The sequence below is a fragment of the Lathamus discolor genome, unplaced genomic scaffold (assembly GCF_037157495.1).
Source record: "Lathamus discolor isolate bLatDis1 unplaced genomic scaffold, bLatDis1.hap1 Scaffold_78, whole genome shotgun sequence".
Taxonomy (NCBI): domain Eukaryota; kingdom Metazoa; phylum Chordata; class Aves; order Psittaciformes; family Psittacidae; genus Lathamus; species Lathamus discolor.
This window is the reverse complement of record NW_027069390.1, coordinates 398,758-419,766: the sequence shown is the minus strand read 5'-3', so window position 1 is coordinate 419,766 and position 21,009 is coordinate 398,758. Positions and strand designations below refer to the sequence as shown.

Below are 21,009 nucleotides of genomic sequence, written 5' to 3'. Positions count from 1 at the left end.
TTTTTTTTTGATTGTATTTTGCTACCTGCTGCAATCTCTTTACACCAGGAAGTAAAGGAAAGCCACCTAAAAAACTACATTAGTAGAAAGTATTTGAGAAGGGCTGTTTACTGCTGACTAAATCTGGAACAGCGAGGCTTGGGAAACACTTGTGAGATGACTGAAGTGACGGTGATGCTGAATATAAATTTTCTGTAGAGGGCTTGGGCAAGTGAATGAAATATTCTCAAAAAGGGACAACTAGGTAATTTTTGGGGCTGTTTCTGCTCATATTGAAAACACAGACCTTCACAAGCAACACAACGGTGTTGATGAATGGGGTGGGGGAAAAGATATATTTGGAATCAAATCTGTATGACCACTGCAGAGGAAATGAGCAAATAGCAATACATGATTGAGAAAGACAGAAACTCAAGCTCCAGACACTATTTGCAAGAGAAAAAGACTTCTAAGGAGTTTCAAGTTACAGTGTTTGCAGCAGTTACGTGCTGTGTGCACTGAGGCAGTGAAATGGGTATCTTGGGTTATGCATATGGCTTTATATAGATCTGTATGTCTCACTCATTAACTGAAGAGAGAAAAAGGCACCTAAAAGTCCTCAACAGCCTTCTCTACTTATTAATTTTTTATCCCTGCAAACCTGGAGTACCCAAAGTGTGATGTAGTTAAAAGATGGAGAGGTGAGATAGACATCAGCACGTGTTCTGTGGGTTGATGCCACCTGGTCCACATAATCATCCTTCTGTGGTGAGTTAACAAAAGGATATGTGCTGTGACTGTGCCAAGGAACCTCCCAGACCAAAGGAAGCATGGGAACACATGTCTAGAGTAGCAATAATCAAATACAGCAGCCAAGTGAGCGCCCAGCTATGCAGGGGTGATTTAAACAGGGCTGTGCTGTATCTGCAGTAGTTGTCCAAGATCTTATTCAGAGTCTGCATAGAGAATTGTTTAATTTGACTAATTTCCCCTTTATTACAGTATAATTTTCTTTGCTGTGTGAAACTTTCATGTTTCTTTACAGCTAAAACCCATCTGATCTGAAGTGAGTTATATTTTCCTGAGGAAATAGGATGGATTTCTTGTCACTGTGGAGTCTACCAGTAACATACTATTTTTATGAATAGTGTGTAACAATCTGTTAGCTTGAAGAGCAGTAGTTTTTTTATACAGAATATTACAGTTTAAATTGTTCTGAAGCCTGACTTGCCTTTGCAGAAATCAGGCAATTACTGTAATTCTGCTACTGAATATTAGTAGACAGTATAGAAAAAAACCTGCTGCTGACTTTGCTGAAAAAACTGGGAGAAGCAACCAGTTTGGGGCTGGGGGGTGGGGGTGGGGGGGCTGTGGGGGGTGGGGCATCAGGGTTCCTCTGAAGATGATAAAATGACAATCTGTGAACTTCTGCAGGGAATTTTCAGTGATGATTACAATGAGATAAATTCAGACATAGCCTAGGTGTGTAGCTGTTTCTCTACCTGCTCTCCTGGAAGGATGCAATCAGGATTTAGTGTTTCTGAAGACACTTACAAATACAGCCTGAAACTCAGGTGAGATAATAACATGTATATTAAACTTCTAGGTGGGGTTTTGTTGGTGGTATTTTTTGTTTGTTTTTGTTTTAAACAAAATGATTTGTTTTAATAGATTGTTCTCTTTCACAGACTAATTGACACTGCTGAAAGGGCAGCTTTAAGACTTGACCAAAGAGTCTGGTTCACGCTAAAGTAGAGGCATAGCTTATAAACTGGTACCATGCAAATGGGTGGCAAATACAGAGCATAAGGGTGAACTGAAGAGCTTCACTCAAGAGAACTGTGGGGACAAAACCTGTCAGCTGAAAGGGTTCCCACAGCATCTCTCTGCTATCCCAATGAATGAGACAGGCTAGTGAAAGGCACAGACCAAAGAGCGAACTGAGATCAAATAAGAGGTGCTTGCAAATGATAAGTCTGTGCACTGCTGATACCTTGAAATCAAGTGATGATAGCCTTTTAAGTAATGTAAGGGAAAAAAACACTTGCATTATGAAGAGGTGGCTGCTAATGCCATGAGGCCTGGAACAGGCACTGGCACAGTGATACTGGGATGCCCTACCCATCTATCTGTGTGTACCCTTAATGGAGAGAGAAACCACCTACCCTGTGCTCATCCAAGACCCATGGACTGCAGTCATTAGTTCAGTCCTTGCTTCAGGGTCAGATGAGAGGGTTTTGTTCCTTATCCTGCTCCAGCTGCTCTGAGCAAAAACAGAGCTTCTGGTAGGCACCCCCATACACTGTCCTCACAGCATTTCCATACCTTAGCATTCTTTTCCCCTTTCTTAGCCTTCCTTTTTCCCACCATCTTTGTATCAACCTTTCTCCTCCCAATTTCCCCCCATGTAAACAACTCAAACCATAACTTTTTTTCCCACCTGCTCCTAGTTTTGCTTCATCCATTCCCAAATATGTGATTTCTGATCCTCTTACCTAAGCAATTTTGCCATTATATGGTATTACTGATGGTTACCTGGGTGTTGTTTGCCTTACAATATTCTATTCCCCCAAAGGTTCACAATACTCCCCTCCAATTATCTGTGGAGTCTGATGTTTTCTCAAACACCTCCCGCTTAACCACCTGTGAGATTCAGCCACCCCTCACAACTATAACTTTTGCTGGCTTCCCACGCAGCTACTTGTTATGTTCAGAAGTTTCTGGTGTCTTGTTCAGCAGATTTCCACCTCCTGCTCAACCACTTACCCTGAGCCAGGGCCTCCTCAGCAGCCATAACAATATGCCCACAGCAACTGATGTGAGCTGTTCTGGTCTAGTCCATTTCCCACTGCTTGAAGAAGGCTCAAAGTTCGGATGAGCTGTGATGGTGGCTGGCTGAAATCCTGAAGAACTTTTCTTCCATTCAACTCTCAGGTTAAGCATGTATCCTTGCAAGTTGGCTGATAATGGGAAAGCCATCTCATCGCCTCCTTAGTTTACAGAAGTAATTGTAAGACATATTTTGATATCAGTGATCTCGTTAGTCGTTGACTTGTCTGGTGGTTGGTTGTGATGGGTTTGTAACCTTCAGTTCTCTGGAGAGATGGACCATTTGTTTCCTTGTGGTTGATGTTTTGAATTTCTTCTATTCTCTGCAGGCATACATAGACCGCAATGTCTTCCACAAATTTATGATGAGCCTTTGTAACTTCACAAACCATCCTATCTGGCTGCACAGCAAACAAAACAACATGCAGTTGCGAAATACACTTGGTTTAGTTCTATCCCTAATGTACAGCAATAACTAAAAAAGGCAAAACACATGTATTTATGATTGATATCATAGCAGTTACCAGAAGACGGTATATTTTTCTGAATTTATAAAACCCCAAACACTGCCCACTCATTGCTTCTGCTTGCACAGTCCTCCTGTGAATTATAGTTAAACAACACCTCTCACTCAGGCTGATATCCATGGTGAATGCCTTTCAGTAACACGTTCTTGAAACAAACTTTTCCTTAACAATCTAGAAAACAGAGGTAGCCAAGTGAACAGTACATTCTGATTAACAGCGAGAAAAAGCCAACACAGAGAAATCAAACTTATGAGGTGACAAATGCTATGCTTAATTGTGAAAGAGATTCTCTCAGATCTTTGGTATGGCCTCCTGCTGCTGTGCAGCAGGTAAATGGCATGGACATCCACTCTGATTTCCCTTTACTAATTTAGCTCTGTTTCTGATATATTGTCATAATTTTCTTTCTTCCTCAGTAGTTTTACTTTTTAAGGAAGGACACCTAAACAAGCATTGCTGCATCCCTTATTCTCAGGCTTTTCTATTTCTAGCTTTGCTCACTGCACTCCTTTGTGCCTTAGATAAATATTCCAGCCTCTCTTGTGTCCTAGTTAGACGTAATAAAAGCACCAAGTAAAGATATCTTCAAATCTGGCACTAAGATGACTCATTCAAGAAGCGTTGTATCGCTAAGTCAAATCATGCAATCTGGTGTTGTGTTAAAGGGGCTCATGATAATCGTGTGAGGAAAAATCCACCATCTATGCTAAAATTGTCTAACCCAAAGACACATTTTTACACACACACAAAAAAAGTGTCAGCTGTCTGTCGCATCTGCCTCTCAGTGCACTCTACAAATGACAAGAGACACGAAACTCCTTCCCTTTCATTGCTGGTAGAACACTCCACACCCAACCCTCCCAGAGGGCTCATCGACTCTATGGCTTGACTTAATTCCAAGTTTTCTTTTTCCCAGATTTTCTTGATGTATTGACATACAGTTCCTTGTCGGCAGTCAGACAAATCTACACTTTGAAACTCTGCATCCTTCTTAGTCTTCCAAGTACGTAGGAAAAGCGGCATAACAGAACTAGAGTGTTCCCCATGCTCACTGAACACAGGACAAGAATCACAGAATCATAGAATCACAGAATAGTTAGGGTTGGAAAGGACCTCAAGATCATCTAGTTGCAACCCCCCTGCCATGGACAGGGACACCTCACACTAAACCATCCCACTCAAGGCTTCATCCAACCTGACCTTGAACACCGCCAGGGATGGAGCACTCACAACCTCCCTGGGCAACCGATTCCAGTGTCTCACCACCCTAACAGGAAAGAGTTTCCTCCTTAGATCCAATCTAAACTTCCCCTGTTTAAGTTTGAACCCGTTACCCCTTGTCCTGTCACTACAGTCCCTGACGAAGAGACCCTCCCCAGCATCCCTATAGGCCCCCTTCAGGTACTGGAAGGCTGCTATGAGGTCTCCACGCAGCCTTCTCTTCTCCAGGCTGAACAGCCCCAACTTCCTCAGCCTATCTTCATACAGGAGGTACTCCAGTCCCCTGATCGTCCTCGTGGCCCTCCTCTGTTCTTGTTCCAGCAGTTCCATGTGCTTTTTATGTTGAGGACACCAACAGAAAAAGCAACAGTCTTATTTGCTTTGCAGCAAACGGTATTTAGAAGTCTGACAGGTTCATGGCATAAGATTAAAATCAGACATCTTATTTCCATTTACCTTAATATAGTGGACGGAATGCTGTGGTAAGACAGAGGTTGATCACTTGTGGTATCACGCATCCCTACATTAACAGACAGAGGAAGAGACAAACAATTCAGCATTTTAACAGCTTCACCTATTTGATTTTGTCTGCTGAGGCAAATCTACCAACAGCCCTTAGTTTAACAATTAAGGTGAGATGTAGCAGTAAATACAGCCAAACTTTGGAATAATTTGCCAAAGATATTAGCAGAAAATATATCTTAAAACCTCTTTAAGAACCAGGTTAGGTGAATATCAGGTTAGGTGAATAACCAGGTTAGGTCAGGAGTCTTTGATCCCAATATAAGACACGCAAGGGAAGACAGGGTTTGTCTTTCCAGTAAACTCACAGTCCCCCTTTCCCCTTCTACTTCCTGTGACCTTCTGAACAAATTATTTCATCTTGAAAAACTATCATATAATATCTGAGCTACCAAAGAGGTCTACAACAAGCAATGAACAGAAGAAACAAACCAATATGTTCCGAATGTTTAATTAAGGGCTAAGACTCTTTCTCTAACTCTGGTATTTTTTCTTTAGACCATCTTCAAGACATGAGGACCTCTGTTTTACCTTTTGAATGTAAGGGGTACCTTGAGGGTACTCCTCGATGAAGAAAGTCCAATATTAAGAAGTGAACATGAATATTCAATCCAGGTTTTCCATTCTTATACATTGTTCCTGACCAAAACAAAATAAAGGAGGACTTGTTTGAAAAATCATGGCAGTCAAGTGAAGTTCCTGACAACTGCAAAAAGGGTAATATAACTCCCATTTTCAAGAATGGGAAAATGGATGACCCAGGGCATTACAGACCAGTCAGTCTCCCCTCTGTGCCTGGCAAAATATTGGAGCAGATTCTCCTGGAAAGCACGCTAAGGCACATGAAAAACAACAGGGTGCTTGATGACAAGCCAGCATAGCTTCACTAAGCAAGAGTACTTACTCCACAGTAAGAGTACACCCTCAGCCACAGCAAGAACGGCTTTGAGCATTTGCAAGTGAGCACAAAGATGAATACTGGAACCTTCAACTGAGTAATCTGTGAACAAGCAAACACCCCAACAGCAAGAAAACCTCGTTAGAAGTAGCTGCTAGAGTCAACAGAAACACAAGCTCCATACCCACTCCAGTTAAGCACAAAAGCCTGAAGCAAAAAGCAGACAACAGTTGAATCACGACAGCTGAGAGATGGGGATCTTGGGAATCCATTACCCCTCAGGACTGCCAGAGGAAGTGTCCTGATCAAGAGCAAATCTCATGGCATGTATTTTCAGGAAGTGGCCCTGAAATGGGGAAGGCCCCGGAGAAGCTCTCTCAGAAGTGAGACTTTTATTCCTGGAACAGAAACCTTTGTGACTATGCCATAACCAGATGAAAGGAAGTCTCCATCCACACGTATCTCCCCACGCGGCAGAGTAACAGAAGGTCCCTCACGTTATGCTGAGGCAGCAGGTACTAGCTGCCAGCCAAAGGAAGGATGCTATTCAAGCAGACCTGCAGCTCAGCCTCCACAGGGCGAATCTTGCACTGTCTTTCCTTTGAAAAGTCAATGCGGAGGGATTTGGACATATATAACAGCATCTGAAAACCCAAATGCATGCAGACACGTAATAAGGGAAGACTTCTGCTGCTATCCAGCCACCTCAGTCTGCGAGGGTACTGCACATCTGTGAAATACAAGTGGCTAAATGATCCTACCAACATCCCATTTTCCTGTAGTTCAACATCAGCCAGAATCCTCATGGATAAAACAACTCCCAGATCACAACTCTAAAAATACATCTGCAGGGCTCCAGAGGGCTTGAAGGTTGCTTCCCTGAGCTATAACATCCCTGTTGTGCTGGAGGGAAAGCTTTACAGCAGCTCATTAAACCACAACTCCATCTGCTGCACAGTTCTGCCAACGTTTGTTTGATTTGGGAAACTTCCTTCAATTCACCATAAAGATTGATTCCCAAAGGAAACAAAAGAAAACTAACAATGTGCCTGTCTCCAGCCAAAAGTCACCCCCTTAGAGTTGAAAATTGGGCCATACAGTCACACTTTTACTCCTTTCTTCTGTGCTACAGTAACCAGAACTAAAATTCAGGTAAATGTGATTTAAGCAGCAAACCAAAGCCCCACTTGCCAAAATCACAGGCCAGAAAGTCTGAAGTAATTAGGGGGACACAGCCCAGTTCCATGCACACAACCACACCAGCTGCTTTGCCAGCAAAGCCTTGTGCTTCACACCTAGGCTTCTCCTGCATGTTTGTTCACAGCAGATGATACATAACACTTCTCTTCCTTTAAAACCTACCAACCCATCCTTGTTTGGGCACTGCTGATGGGTCACTGGGACCAGCCCAGCTGAGCTGGGTCAGACTGACCCCTACACAGGGAGCACAGATCCAGCCCCAGGCTGCCACCAGACACTGGCAAAGGCTCTGCCAGTGGCAAAGAGGAACATCATTTCCTTGTGCAACAGCTTCACTGCATTATTACAAGAAAATGTTTTTCACAATTACATTGAAAAAAACCCAGATGGTTTGGAACACATGTTAGTACTCCATGCAACACAGAAACAGTTCAATGCCGTGTTATAGCATCCACCTCCTTCTGCAGAGCTGAGAGAATGCTACTTCTATTCTCTTAGTGCCACTCTCTTCTGTTGAGAAAGCTTTTTGGAAAGATTGCATCTCATCTGCACATCCACAGCACCTACCAAAATCCAATTCCCATCTCATGCCAAGCCTCTGCAACCCAACAGCAAGAGAGGGATGTCAGAAGAGCACCTCTGACACATGAACAAGGACAGGGGAATACTGTGCCTGCTTTGGCAACGCAAGTATCAGCAAAGGAAGCAAAATTGTGGCTCACCTTGTAACAGGAAAGAAACAGCAGCTCCCACTGTCCAAAGCTGCTCTTCACACAGAGCAGGGGGACACTGGACAAGGTGAGGATGTGTTGGCACTTGAGAGCCACCTACAAACTGCACTGACCACTGCAAGCAAGAACCTGGAGAGCTGCTGCAGCTGCAGGCCCAGCCTGTGCGGCTTGTCCCACAGAACACGAGTGCAGCCAAACACAAGGTCCAGCCTGGGCTTACTTTTAAAGTAACTTTTCCTTTTTCCACCCTTATTTATCAGGGATTCCCAAGTCCTACCCAGATAAGACAAGTCTCAAGAGCTCTTGTAATATTATTTATGAATTATAATCCTTTTCAATAGACAAGATTTAGAGAAGAAAGATTTGAAGGAAAGGGTGAAGTGTCCCTGTGACAAATCCAGATTTTAATGCTAGAACTAGTTGCCAAGCAGTTAAAGGATATTTATCAAAGCTTGTTTTAAAATGTAGGCTCACACTGAATTCTGAGCCACAGCAGCAGAGATCAAAGCCCAGCACAGCCAAATGAGCTCTTGCAGATGAAAGCAGTGTTCCTATAGGAATCTTTCACACATTAAAAGTTCCAGGAAGTTTTTGGAGAGCTCTAAACCTCTATATCAGTTTTAGTTGATTTTAAATCTGACGGTTAAGTACCCCAGCCTCATGCAGGTAGCTTAAAATACAGCTAACAATTCTTGGAGACTCCAAGAAGTTTCTGCCTGCAACTCAAAGTTGCAGACAACCCTTTTTCTGTAAGCCTTATACCTTAAGCACCTTATATCTTAACACTCACTGCCTCATTTCAAATAGAACTTCACCAGAAGTTTCGTCATCCAGTGTCAGCAAGGTTTGATCTTCCACAGCCCTCACATGCTCACAAAGGGGGTGATGGACACTCCCAGTGCTGGTGAACAGTTTCCCATTCAATGGCTTTTCAGGCAAGAGAGCCAAAGGGGATCAGGAAACATCCCCCGTGGCAAATGCACACAAAAGGAAACAAACCTCTTGACCATATATTGTTTCCTGTAAACCCCATCTCATTCTTGCTCTCTGTCCTGGGTTTACCAGGAGTCGTTTTGCTCCTTCTTAGTAACTGGTGCAAGCTCTGTGTTTTGACTTCCAGCCTGGGCAGAGAGCTGATAACACCGATTGTTTTTAGTTGTTGCTAAGTAATGTTTATTCTGGCCAAGGACTCTGCGAGTCTCATGCTCTGCTGGGGACGAGGGGGGCCGGGGGAAGGCGGAGGCAGGGCACCTGACCCAGGCTGGCCGGGGAGGTGTTCCATACAACAGCACGTCATGCCCGGAGAGGTAACTGGGAGTTACCCGGAAGGGCACGCTCTCTCTCTTTGGGGGGGTCGAACTCGTTTGGCGGTGGTATCGTATTCTCTTGTTATTTTCTCTTATCAATATTATCATTGGCGGTAGCAGCAGTGATTTGTGTTATACCTTAGTTACTGGGCTGTTCTTATCTCAACCTGTGGGAGTTACATTCTCCTGATTCTCCTCCCCATCCCTCCGGGAATGGGGAGGGTCGGGGGGGGGGGGGGTGAGTGGACGACCTGTGTGGATTGGTTTAAACCACGACACTCTCTCTCACACACAGACACACAACCCCCACCCCCCCCACCCCCCCTTTTTTATTTACATTGCAAATGTGACTCTCAGCATCACTAAACTTCTTGTTTGGGAAACCAAGAACATTAATCTCAAAACTGTGTCAAGAGAACATGCCCATTTGATTGCTTCCCAGCCCATCAACAGAAAATTAGGGTATTATCATCACTATTACTCATGCCTGCAGTTTAGAAATACAAAGGTTAATAAAGCCATTTCATTCCCTGGGAACAAGTCTAGATTGATCTGTCTTTCCAGTCCATCAGTCTCCCAGCTGTGGGAGACAATCCACCTGAAGAAACGGTATCCCTGTGATTAACAGCAGTCCTGCAGGCCACAGACACACCCATTAGATTTCATATTTGGTCTGATAAATACATTTCAGGGGAGTAACTTTGGAGGACAGGGAAAACATGCCACAACTGTAGAAGTCCACTTAGTTACTAAATTCACTAAGAACCACCATTGCCTTCTCCTGGTGCATAAAAGCCATTTGGAGAATAGGTACTAGGCCTAGAAATAAGCAGCTGGAAGGGTGGTAAATGCAGAGAAAGCCCAGACCTTCACCCACCTACTTCTGCATCATCCATCTCTGCTTGGCACCACAGCCTTGGCTCACCAGGCATCCAACAGAAGCAGCTTCAGACCTCCCCAGGCCTCCTCCAGGCCGCAGTCCTATCACCCACTGGTGAACTTCCACCCCCAGCTATTCCCCTTCATGAAACCACAGGCATTATCTGCACTCACATCAAAGTCTGGGTCCAGCTCAGAAACCTGACCAGCATCATCTGCCACTATATCCCCTGCAGCAAGTTCCAAAAGTTGAATTAGTTGGCAAACAAAGGGCTGGCTTTTAGCAGCTCTGAAGCAGTCCCCACCACACAGTACGTGATTTGGTAAACCGAGGGTGGGATTTACTTTTGTATCAGCCACCATTTTATGTATTTGAATGATTTCCTGTTGCCACCCAACCTCCTGCCAATTTTTGTGCTCAGACTCAGTGTGCAAAAGGCACCAGCACCTTCAACTGTGCGCCTGCACCTTCAGGAGCTCTTTGAAACTCCACCTCTTTCCCAAGGGAGAGTAGCTCCCCGAGAGTAGTTCCTAAGTAGAATAGCTACGACTGACAGGAAAAGAGCTTCTGGCATTCACCTTGAACTATTGAAGTCATCTGCCTCACCCAAACGACTGCAAGAACCCAGCATCTGTCTCAAGCCCTTTGATGATACTTCATGAAGTGCAGGGAAGCACAGGGAAAAAAGCAGGAGAACAGAACTCAGCCTTGACTACCATCAGGTCAGGCAACAGGAGATGAATGCAAAATTAAATTAAGATCACCTGCAGAGATGTGAGGAAACGTTTATTACATAAAACTCCACAGCTTCACTCTGCCAGCCCATAAAAAGCAGGACAACAAGGAATTCTGACCATCTGTGACTGTACATCTGTCTTATCCACGAGTGATTTTCACTAGAGGCACTACTTGCCTGCAGAAGAGATCAAAGCTGGACCCTAAACTGCTGCAAACTAACCATATTGCACAGGCAGAACCTGCTATTCCATCTCCTATTTGCAGAGGAGTTAACAAATACCACTGACATCCACAGAATCTCTGCTCAAAACTGTTTAGGAACATTTCAAACCCAAGTAACTTGGTGTATGAAGAAGCACCTGATACAACCCTGAAGTGCACCGGTTCTCTTGAGACTTGTTAGCTTGTGTGTGGATAGTTCAGCTACAAAAACCCAAAGCATTGCCTGTGCTGGGAGGGATTACTGCAAGACAACAGATGGTGTCAGACTCATTTTACATAGTTCAGCATTCTGCAGGAGGAAAAACGGCTGAAGGGACAGGGCAGCTCATGTGGAAAAGTTCTTGTTGCACAAACTCATGCCACTAAAGTGAGGACGTGACTTAAACTGAGATTTAAACAACTAAATCTCCTTGCCTGGGAGCACGAGAGCCTGATCATGATAAATTACTTTCATAAATGCAGATCATCCTGCTCTTTCATGTCAAGTCTTCATTTATTTTAATTATAGTAAATAACTGCACCTATGGGGCCATTTTACAGTTCAAGTGTTTGCATAAACCTGGTGCAGGTCAACACGCACATTCCCTGGGAGATTCGACGCCCAGACACGGTCATTCCTCCTCCAGCTAATGAAGGACGGCCGGCAGCTTGGGCTCCTTGGGATATACCTACAGACCTAACTCCTGTCATTGCCCCACTCAAGAGAACTGAGGACTTACATGAAGTCACTGCTGGAAGCCCTTTCACCTCTACTTACTCTGGTTACAAAAGTATGAAACTAGAAATGTAGATTACAGCTAGGCTCATCAGCCATGCAGAACAGGAATAGAGGAGCCAGGAATGAGAAATACATCCTTTAAAGCTTCAAAACTAACCCAAAGTTCTAGACATGACTAGAGCAGTGGCATCAGTGACACAGAAAGGACGATCCATGGCTTTAGGGCCTCCTGTCTCACCAGCTGATCACAGGGCATATACAAAAGGGCCAGGACACTTCCATGCACAAGAGTGTACTTCCGGTCCCTCAACACCTGCACTCTCAGGATTTCACCATTTGCAGAAGCAAGAGGGCAGCATCCAGCTGCACACGAGTGTCTTTGCGTGGCAGCACTTGTCACTGACCGCTGGTGACGAGTACACACAGGCAGGAGAGGAGAAAGGACTACAGCGCAGCCACACAGGGAGAGATTGAGCCCTTCTCCCTCCAATCGGTTCATCTTCTTGTGCAAGCTGCAGTGCACCAGGTCCATACAAGCTCAGGCGCAGGAGCTCTCACACAGCAGCCTGCCTTGCCCCACATCACTGGGGCAACTCTCCTCACAGAGCTTGTTACAAGCAGTGGGGAGGATTTTACTTCCTTTCCCCTCCCTAAGGTCAGGAACAGAGATCCCGTGCTCTCTTCCAGAGCACGCAGCCTCCTGTGATCTAAGGCCTGGACTTCGCAGAAAAAGCTGTGAGAAGTCCACAGTGTAGAGCAATGCAAGACAAGGAAGGTGCAGTTACAGACAGAGGTAGGTTTGTTGAGGAAGGGGTGGAGAGCAGCTCAAGGATGCACAGGGAAAGACCCACCACAGAAAGATTGCTAAGGGGGAAATAGTCAGCAGCTGGCAACAGTCATCCCAGGTCCCTCCTGGTCACACCCTTCCCATCCCAACTGCCAGCTGCTCAGCTAGCAAAAAGTGCTGGGAACACAGGAAGGTTTAGCCTAGTACCGATGCGTATTCTCACTCCTTCCTCTGTGCTAACCAGATAAAGGAGTCTGATGTATTCTGTTGGCAGACTGCACACAGAAAATGAAACATGAACAGACCCACACAGGAAGGGAGACAGCAACACCCTGGCATAAAGCAGCATTATGGTTGTCTGCCAGGCTCAGCACAGGTCACATCAAGCTCCCACAGGCAGATTTGTGTTTAGACACTGGACTGTGAATCACAGCAACAGAGATGGATATTCAGATCTGAACAGTGGAAGTCATTTTCCCTCTGACTCACAATAAAAGGTTACCACTGCAGTATTTGCTCAGTGAACACGTCCCAGTTAGCCAGGAAGTATATCCAACACACCTCCAAGTTTAATCTTGTCTGGGGACAGGTTCTCCAACAGCTCCTACTTTACTCTCCCTTTAACTAAATCCAACCAATTCAAATCCAGCAAGCGTATTTTAATCAATTCAACTGACAAAGACCCGATAGTTCCACACTCGCTGTAACAGCGGTACCTTTGCTCCCTTCATGTGCCTCATGATATTGCCAGGATCTTCAACATCAAGGACAGAACTTGCCCCTCCAGCTTCCTCAGCATCAGCCTCCTCCTCACTACTGCTTTCAAACAACTCTTCTGCCTGTGTAAGAGATCGGACAAAAATCCAAATGAGAAATGTATTTGAATGTTAAACATTAGATCTTCATCTATGCTAAACAGTGAAATCAGCTCTCACACTCGGAAAAGATAGTGAAAAACAAGGAACAGTCTACCAATAACCTGTATAATGTGTACAAGATGAATAGACACCAAAGAAAGCCCCAGGTTTAAATGCAAGAGTTCAGTAGCAACAGACTGCCTGAAGCTCAGCCCAGCTTTCTTGCCTCCAGATTATTCCCTTTACCTCATGCGCCCATCTGATCCCATGACAGGCAATTGGAGAAGTCAGACTCCCACTGTGTACTGTGATCATCCGGAAGGATAAAGCCCTTCAACTCCCCCAAGTGCCCCTTGGCATCTGATGAACAGGGAGTCAAAGATCTGCTTTCCAAGTGAAACTCTTCACACAGCAGAAACATCGTCTCCCTTTTTGTATGCAGGCAACGTACAACAGAAGAGCACTGGTGGAACAGCAATGCTTATTCCTCTTGTTCCTGCAGCAAGCAGCACCCTCAAACCCACTCAGACAGAAGAGACCTTGTTTTCCTACAAAATTCAACATGGCCATCATAGCCATTTCCAACTCGAAGCAAACGCCTTGCTGGCAGGATTCAAGTGCCACAGCACTTCTGGGTCTTGCATTATAGAGCAAGAAAGAGGATTTCTTATTTAAGCCTGCAATCAACAAACACTCCAGAAGACACACAGATGATTACAGACACACATTCAGAGCAAATACAGGACTTGCTCAGATAACACTCCCCCAGCTGCCTTTGGAAAAACCTTGGGATTCAGGCAAAGCACCTAAATTTCCCCAAGCTGAAATGGAAGTGGGTTAACTGCTCACAGAGAACTAAACGTAAACTTGGCCATGAGACAAAGCAAATGCTCTGAAAAGAGCCCAGGCTGGTTCCCTGCAGCACGCATCACAACATATACCCCCCCCCCCACTCAAGAGGAAGACTCCCTCATCATACATGCCATACATGCCATCTAGCCTAGGTCCATCAGCCATCATTAATTCTTCGGTCCTTCTTGGGTGGCTTATTCTAATTGCTATCTGCCATGGGATCTCATCCCTCTTCCCCCTCTGCTCCAGAAAAAAGAGGTATCAAGCTCCCAAGGAAACCCTCTGGACTGTAGGAGAAAGGAGGGAAGTGAAACAGTGCTACAAGGGGTACTAAACCAGAAATAAGGTCCCACTGATTTGGGCTTTACCTCGGTATTCTCATATTCTGATGCCCCCTGTTCATGATCTGAACTCTCCCTGCTCTGCTTCCCTGGAGATTTGCACTTCCCTTTCTTGCACTTCCCAATGCAGGGCTTCTTCTCCCCTCTGCAGAGGGCCTGAAGCTGACTGAGGAACTTGGCTTTCCAAGCTTCAAAGTCAGTCTCAATGGTGCCATGCTTGCTCTGGGCCACGTTACAGTCCCCCTCAGCACGAGTCATGATCTGGCTGGCGCTGAGCATCCACAGCCACCTGTCAGTATTTCTTTCAACCTGGGATAAGATCAAAGTTAGAGGGAAATTAAATGAAGGCCAAGTTAAACAAAGCAGGCAACTAAGAAAGCAAGGACCAAGCCTGGAAAGAGGGCTGCACAGGACTGCAGGACTGGCACTTCTGGACTCTCCCTCACCTGCCAGCTCAGAGCACACACAGTCTGAACACCACCACACCTGGATTAGACATTACAAAAATAATGCTTCCCTGTGAGGGTGCCGAGGCGCTGGCACAGGGTGCCCATAGAAGCTGTGGCTGCCCCATCCCTGGCAGTGTTCAAGGCCAGGTTGGACACAGGGGCTTGGACCAACCTGCTCCAGTGGAAGGTGTCCCTGCCCATGGCTGTGGGTTGGAACTGGATGAGCTTTAAGGTCACTTCAAAACCAAAGCATTCTATGATTGAAAACACCTCTGCTATCAAAACCCATGTGGTAGGAAGTGAGCTCTGGAAACAAGCTCCATTATGCTATGCTTGGTCAAAATGGCCACATGCCTAACACATTTCCTGTGGCTCCAGTTACACAAACATAACAACCACGTGACAAGTCGTGCCATTTTTCTGACCAAGACGAAACTCACTACAAGGCTCAGATACTGCTGCATGCCCACTTCTATGGGCAACCTGTGCCAGCGGCTCACCAAAATCACAGGGAAGATTTTTTTCCCTATTGGCCATTCTCAGCCTCCCGTCCATCAGGTTAAAGCCATTCCCCCTTGTCCGATCCCTGCAGCCCGTTATGCAAAGCCCCTCTCCAGGTTTCTCATCAGACCCTTTAGGCACTGGGAGCTGCTCTAATGTCTCTGCAGAGCCTTCTCTTCTCCAGCCTGAACCAGAGCAGCTCTCCCAGCCTGACTCCAGAGCAGAGCTGCTCCAGCCCAGGCAGCATCTTTGTGGCTTGATCCAACAGCTCCACATCCCACGTGTTGTTGCCCCAGAGCTGGATGCAACAGAGGGAGGGTCTCACCAAAACAGAGTAGATGAGGGGAACCACCTCCCTCAACCTGCTGGCCACACTCTTTTTGGTGCAGCCCAGAATGCCATTAGCTTTCTGGGCCAATTCTCACACAAACTACCAGTAACGGGCAGGTATGTAGCATTTATGATAGCTCAGCCTTTCAGAGGAGCAGAAGTCAAAGAATGGTGCACAGGAGATACTTACTGTGTTGTAATGATCAACATACACAGAGTTTCCCAAGCCAAGCACAGCATATCTCGGGCCCTTCAGATAGGCTTTCCCTAAGCGAAAGTCACTTGCAGCCTCTTCTAACCACCTCCAGAACCAGGCTGCACTCTCGGTTGGCTGCTCATCTGTGTAGGTAGCCACCAAGAACACACAGATGTTCCGGCTGGTTGTCTAAGAACAGAAACAGAACACAAGAGAAAAGATCACTCCGTTTTTCTGAGCACTTTAGGAAGAGAGCTGGAACATGCGGGCACCCGAAAGAAGTCAAAAGATGAGATTTTTCCTGACTGGTTGAATAGTTTTTGGTGCGGGAAGCTGCAGGTGATAATCCCAACAGTGGTGGATGGCCATCCTCCCTGCAAAGCCATCTTAAATTAACCAAAAGAAAACAAGCTCTCTTTCCCCTGCTTAATGGAGTGGTAAAACAGAACGGGACACCTACCTTAACCACCCCAATCAACAGCTTCCAAAACATGCTCTTGCAACCATAACGCCCCCCATACATTGAAAAAGCAATTATCAATATTGACAGAAGAAAAAGCCACCAAGGATTCCCCAGCTCAAATACTGCTCACAAGAAGTTTCTAAGTCTAAAAGCTGCAGAAGAATCACCATCTACTTACTCCAGGTTTGAACCCTTCCCAGGCGGACACTGTCACAGACAGAACAGGGGCCCTGGTGCAGACACTGTCCACTACTCACAGCTGAGTTACAGAACTGGCTTGTACAAAGCCATGCTCAGCATAACACGTCCTACACGAGCCTTTCCTCACTACTTTCAGCATTTAGCTATTTGTTGCCAGGGACTAATGGACTGCACTTGCTTCCATGAAAGGAAAGCAAATTTCAACACACAGCTTTGGGGATTTCCAGGAGAACTGGAGAGAAATACAAGACAACAGCCTTCACAACCCCAGGGAAAGCTTGCATTTATTATTGCCATTTACAACATACCTACCTCCCCTAACAAACAATCGTCTGGATCATAGTCTCCCATGCTAATGACTTCCACTGGCACATTAAAGGAAATAACTGCTTCAGCAAGAGCTCTGGCAAATCTCTGAAAAAAGAAACAGAGACTGTGACCAAGTGCTACAACCCAGGTACCTCAAAGGTCAAACAGCCCTGCTGTGCCCAGAGACAAGACTTCTCCCAGCACAGCAAGAATATACTGGCTGGAAGAAGAGAATCACATGAATTTTATGATTAATGAGTTTATATTTACACACACAAACGAAATTTCTTTTTGAAGAAGCACCTGAAAGAGCACTTCTCTCTAAGGAGACCAGCTAGCAAATTAAGAGTATATTTGAGGCCAGGGTGGATGGGGCTTGGAGCAACTTGCTCTAGTGGAAGGTGTCCCTGCCTGTAGCAGGGGGTTGGAACTGGATGAGCTTTCTGGTCCCTTTCAACACAAACCAGGCTGGGCTTCTATAATACTCTTAAAATAATAAAATAATAAATAATAAATAAAATAAATAAATAATAAATAAAAATAAAATAAATAAATAAAAATAAAATAAATAAATAATAAATTAAAATAAATAAAATAAAATAATAAAATAATAAAGAATAAACTTTAAGCTTCCCCACATGCATACCCCACATGAAGGCAGTAGTAAAGCTCTTATTTTTATATACTTTTCACTTATCTTTCCTGTTGGGCAACAACTTCTTATGACCTAAGGAACTCTGATTTTTACACACTGTAGTGTTTCTAAGGCAAGCAACATACTCGAAGCTCAACATTTCAACTCAACATCACGCACATGGAAAAAAGCACCTTATACCTTTGCCGTGCCAGTCTGAGACCCATAGAAAACCTTTACCCCCGCAACATACACCTCCTTTCTCTGTGGGGTGGCACGCCCATTGACTAGCTTGTCTTCTATCCCTTTAGAAGAAGCAGGATTCCCAGTGGGTTTTTCACCCTGTGGAACAAGCACTGTGTCGCGTTCCATCCCTTTTCAAAGCGATGGCAACCCCATTTTTCCCAAAAGCATTGAAAATTCCAGTCCTCTGACCAGACTCTCAGCACCATGCAAATGGAACAAAGCATTTGAGTGTCTCTCACCCTACACAAACACACAAGTAGCTATCTCCGAACTAGGCCACACTACAACACGCTCATCTCACACACTGCTGACATAACAAGCTCCAGCTGAAGCCAAGAACTTCCCAACTCATGCAGCAGAACTTCACTCACCTGAAGGAGAAGGATTTAAATTCCCGAGTGGCCTAATCCTACTCTGCTCCCCAAACCAGCACAACCTTATCATTAACATCACAGGCAAAGTAAGAACACCGTGCAGAAGCAGAGTGATTTGCCTGAAGTGACAGAGCAACCCAGGCTGACACACTCCCTCAGTAACAAATGGGAAGCGTTCAGCTGAGCTCTGCTGTAACAGCAGAGCAAAGAGGGCGTTCAGCTACCCACAGACATAAAACAACCCAGACTGAGGATTACAACCACCAGACACACTGAACTACAGCTGGCACGTGCAACAACCCAGGTGGGCCCACAGTGAAGTAGCACATTTCACTGCACCAGGGGGTGCCTTTCCCCAGCAACTGCTCACTTCCACACACGGATTTTTTTGACTCTTCTCAAAGCACTTACATGCTCTGTCACCTTCTTCTGGGGTTTGGAGGTGGAGAACTGAATGACAATCCAAATGCTGATCCCAAGAGCAACCGCAGAATAGACGTAAAGCCTGTGCAGCCGTAAGGACTCCAGGCAAGTAGAGAAGAAGCTCCACATGTCCATTGAGACATCTAAATCTAAAACAGATCACGCATTTAGCAAGAGTGGATTCTACCAGCACAAACTGAGAATGAACACAACAAACCCAGCCATCCCACACCTGCAGGCTCAGGCCAGCGGCCTGATGCCAGGCGCTGCAAAAAACAGCCTTTGTCTAAAAGCAAGGCACTACAAGGAGCCTTCACCTCCTCAGAGGTGCACCAGCTGAGCTCCACCTCTGCTTACACTGTCCTGGGGAATCTCTGGCTTCTCCTCAGAGAGCACCAGTTTTGCTACAGGCAAAGGCAGAAAACACTTGATCTGTGCAAGTGTCTGAAAGGAAACAGTCCCTGGGAAACATCCAGGGTATCATCCTGGCCTTAGTTTTGCACAGATCCAACGCCTGCAGGTCTCGAGCTACAAAGCTCCATGGCAAGGGGCAAATCACTTCCAAGTGCTCGCTGCTGAGCACAACCCTTGCTCGGACACCTGAGGTGCCACGCTGCTTACGAGAGCTTTGACGCGCTTTCGAGGCCAGCCCAAAACCTCGATTCAGGCCGCAGCCCTGACGGGAAGCCCTTCCCCAGCAGCACTGAACCTCCCAAGGAGCAGAGCTGGGAGCGCTGCGGCTCCCCCAGCGAACCCCTCGAGGGGCGCTCCGGGCACCGGCAGCACCCCGGGAACCCCGCTCCCCCCCCGCGCAACCCCTGCAGCTCCCCACGGAACACCCCCCCCTCCCCCGTGCCTCACCGCCGATGGAGCTGTGCCCCCGGCCCTCACCCCTCTGCCTGCCCCACACCTGCCCCTCCGCACGCACCATTGCCTCCTGCCCCGAGCTCGCCCAGCACAGGGCACCACGGCAGATCCTCACGCAGACCTCTCGTCCCCTTGCCCCGAAACCACCTCACGGCTGTTACCCCACACCCGGCCCTTCCCCACCAGAACACCCTCCCCGCTGCAGCTCCCTGCCACACACCCCCGAGCTCCGGCACGGCCAAGCCCGGCTCCGCCATTCCCGCTCCCTCCCGGCCCCCGCCCGGCCCCCGCCCGGCCCTCGCACGGACACCCGCCTCCCTCCGCTCCGCTCCGCTCCGCTCCCGCGGCCCTCACCGCCACACAGCTCCCGCCTGCGGCCGCCGCGCGCCCTCTCCCCGCGGATACAGCCTGCGGAGCCACAGGGAGGCGGGGAAAGCGCAGGGACGGCCACAGAGGAACCACGGCAAAGCGGAGCCAGCCAATGACAGCACAGCGCTGGGCGGCCCCGGCCAATGGGCAAACGGCGCGGGGCGGGCCGGAGCGCAGCCGCCCGCCCGTGGGGCAGCCGCGGCCGCGTCCCGTCCTGCCCGCCCGCATGGGGTCCGCCCCCCGCATGGGGCCGTGGTGCGGGGGAAGCGCTTCGAGATCGCCGCTACCGCAGCAAAGCCCTGGGCAGGGGCAGGGGCAGCGCAGCGCAGCGCAGCGTGAGGGCCGGCCGGCGCTGGCAGGGCCGGGTGCGGCTCCGGTCTGTGGTGGGGGGATCCGGTGTGTTCACAGCCTCTGCTGCACTCTGGGGAGACATCCCCCACCCCCGCCCCTCGCCACAGTCCTGCATCCAGCTCTGGGGCAACAGCACAAGAGGGACATGGAGCTGTTGTAACAAGTCCAGAAGAGGCCACGGAGATGCTGCGAGGGCTGGAGCAGCTCTGCTCTGGAGCCAGGCTGAGAGAGCTGGGCTGGGTCAGCCTGGAGAAGAGAAGGCTCCTGAAGGGGAGACCTGAGAGCAGCTCCAGTGCCTAAAGGGGCTGCAGGAAACGTGGAGAGGGGCTTGGGACAAGGGCCTGTAGGGCCCCATCCTTGGCAGTGTTCAAGGCCAGGTTGGACGCAGGGGCTCGGAGCAACCTGCTCAGGTGGAAGGTGCCAGGGATGGGGCAGCCACAGCTTCTCTGGGCAACCTGTGCAAGCGCCTCAGCAGCCTCACAGGGAAGAGCTGTTAGAACCACAACAGGAAGTCTAAACCTTGCTCCTAATAGTAGTGGACAAAGAGGACTCTTTGTCTCTTACTGCAGAAAGAAATAGCACAAAAAAATTATCTTTTATTCCTGAACTTCCTTTGAAAATGCTGCAGCAACTCATCACCAATGTGCCACATGATGCCATCAAATCACACTGGGAACAAATCATTAT

At 47.2% G+C, this 21,009-nt stretch overlaps 1 protein-coding gene across 1 annotated transcript; it reads right to left on the bottom strand.

The window, feature by feature from the left end:
- Positions 1 to 428: 428 nt before the first annotated feature.
- On the bottom strand, positions 429 to 20,038 carry LOC136006889 (S-adenosyl-L-methionine-dependent tRNA 4-demethylwyosine synthase TYW1-like). Its single transcript, XM_065664942.1, has 8 exons — positions 19,957 to 20,038; positions 18,724 to 18,884; positions 17,894 to 18,034; positions 17,062 to 17,163; positions 16,080 to 16,274; positions 14,637 to 14,918; positions 13,276 to 13,398; positions 429 to 3,209 (listed from the first exon to the last, which is right to left on the bottom strand). The coding sequence occupies exons 2-8, from the start codon at positions 18,868 to 18,870 to the stop codon at positions 2,976 to 2,978; spliced, it is 1,224 nt and encodes a 407-aa protein (XP_065521014.1). The 5' UTR covers positions 18,871 to 18,884; positions 19,957 to 20,038; the 3' UTR covers positions 429 to 2,975.
- Positions 20,039 to 21,009: the final 971 nt, after the last annotated feature.

Excerpts from the sequence above, each read along its gene's own strand:
- LOC136006889 (XM_065664942.1), bottom strand. The coding sequence starts at position 18,870 with ATGGACATGTGGAGCTTCTTCTCTACTTGCCTGGAGTCCTTACGGCTG. Across the intron at positions 16,275-17,061 it reads ACGATTGTTTGTTAGGGGAG|ACAACCAGCCGGAACATCTG; the intron begins GTAGGTATGTTG and ends TTCTGTTCTTAG. Across the intron at positions 13,399-14,636 it reads CAGAATATGAGAATACCGAG|GCAGAAGAGTTGTTTGAAAG; the intron begins GTAAAGCCCAAA and ends TCTCTTACACAG.